We start from the raw sequence: 2,060 nt of genomic DNA, 5'->3' as shown, positions 1-2,060 counted from the left end.
AATTAATAATAATAATAATAATAATAATAATAATAATAAATTAAATTAATAAAAACAATCATCATCATCATAACAACAACAAGAATAATAATAATGAAGATACTAATAATCATCATCATCATCAGCACAGATCATAGAATTATAGATAATAATATAAATTATTATTATTATTCTATTATTGCATAATAATAATAATAATAATAATAATAATAAATTAATACATTTAAAAACAATAATAATCATTGCAACAACAACAATAATAATAATAAAATTATAGATAATAACAGATCTGTTCAAACTGATAAAAGAATAGCATAACAATAATAATAATGATTATTATTATTCAAAAATTCAAACTATAATAATAAAAATAATAATAGCAGTCACTGTGTTTCCACACCTGGGCAAAATTCCATGTTCTGGTTCCAATTTGCTTCTCAGTTCCGTAGTAAATTCTGCCCATGCTATTCAGGATATACTCTTTCCTTTCTGCTTCATTATCCAGATACACGGCATCATCTGAGGAAAGACAGATGAATGTTGTGTTACTTCCTTCATGCAAATGAGGAAAAAATGAGTGTGATTGTTCTTCATTGAGTCTGTACCTTCACACCAGGGGTTGAAGAGCAGGTAGACGTCGTTGGGGGTGCAGGGGAACAGCAGCTTGCCCTTCGGTGAGAAAGACTCCACGGTCACCTTGTAGCGGCCGATGGAGGCGGTGGGAAGAGTGTTGACCGCCAGCCGCACGCGTTTGTCTTTCTGCTCCACGATCTTCATCTCCCAGCGGCCGTCTTCCAGGACGTCCACTAACGGGACAGAGATGTGAATCCCAGTGCTACTGCTGAAGATGGGCTCTGTGTCAAAGACATGGAAACATACTGTCAGACGAACGCCGTCTTAATGATTTAGCTTTAATTGAATCATCCGTCGGTGACTCGGCTGGAGATCCATTAAGAAAGGAGACTCAAGGAGCAGCTGGATTAGACAGATTAGGTCACATAATCACTAGTCCTGGTCCAAACCCAAGCACTTCATGACTCACATCCATCACGAATGAATAGATTTATCTGTCAACGTTTCTTTTCCAAATAAAGTGCAAGATAATTGAACTAACCGTCAGAATGTCTGGGCATCTTTCTCTCTTTGTCACACACTGATTTGTCAATCAATGCTAACGTGCAGACTCCGGAGAAAAAGCATTGAATGAAAAACACGTTTCCGTAGCCACTGCATGTCTATGTTTTATGAGTTTCCACGAGATATCCAACAAAACTCAGTTTAAAAAATCCAGTTAAAATAAGATAAAATAATTTTAAATGCACATTGCCTGATTATGATTGTGGTTCTGATTATTTATTTATTTATTTTTAATGATTGTGTGATTTTAATACTGAATGCATCTGATATGGGCTGATTATTGATTTGAATTCAACTGATTTCATTTCTGATTCAAATTTAAATCTGAAGATTTTTAAGATTTTTAAGACATTAATTGTGTTTTTTTTGTCAGTTTTATTTTAGTATAATTGAGAAACTATTGTAATTTTTATAATAGTATCTTAATTTGATACTATTATAAAAGCAAACCTGAATAAGCTTTTATTTTTATTCGTTTTTATATATTTCATTTTTATTTTAGTTTAAGTTTTAGTCATTTTATCATTTTAATTATTTTTTTAAAATATGCGTATATAGTTTTTATTCATTTATATTTCAGTTTCAGTTTCAGTTATTTTATGACAGCAAGTTAAATGAGAAATGTTGCCTTAGCTATACTAGCTGAAATAAAATAAGTTTAATAAAAATTGTAAACATTTTATTTATTCCAGCTTATTATTCTATTTATTCATAAGTAGCCATGGTTTTTTATTTATTTATTTTTTTTTTAATGGTTTTAGTTTTAACTATAATACCTCATATTTTTATTTGGATTTTCTACTGATTCTGCTGATTTCATTCTGATTTAGGTTCTTCTGCTACTGATTTTAACAGTAATTCTGATTGTAGGTGTTTTTACAGCTATCTGAAGAGAAATGTTGCTCAACACATCCCTAAATCCG

The 2,060-nt window shown here is 30.9% G+C and overlaps 1 protein-coding gene across 1 annotated transcript in view; it reads right to left on the bottom strand.

Annotated features, from left to right (window-relative positions):
- Nucleotides 1-2,060, bottom strand: part of LOC107758779 (protein-glutamine gamma-glutamyltransferase K-like) — a 12,586-nt gene that overhangs the window by 5,976 nt on the left and 4,550 nt on the right. The window contains exons 4-5 of the mRNA XM_016576594.1: nucleotides 606-854; nucleotides 401-519 (exon numbers count right to left, since the gene is read on the bottom strand). Coding sequence (XP_016432080.1) covers nucleotides 401-519; nucleotides 606-854 — 368 coding nt within the window. The remainder of the gene's footprint in view (nucleotides 1-400; nucleotides 520-605; nucleotides 855-2,060) is intronic.

Source organism: Sinocyclocheilus rhinocerous, unplaced genomic scaffold (assembly GCF_001515625.1).
Source record: "Sinocyclocheilus rhinocerous isolate Xijiao unplaced genomic scaffold, SAMN03320098_v1.1 scaffold1496, whole genome shotgun sequence".
Taxonomy (NCBI): Eukaryota; Metazoa; Chordata; class Actinopteri; order Cypriniformes; family Cyprinidae; genus Sinocyclocheilus; species Sinocyclocheilus rhinocerous.
Note: the sequence above shows the minus strand (reverse complement) of the source record. Positions and strands in the feature narration are given on the sequence as shown.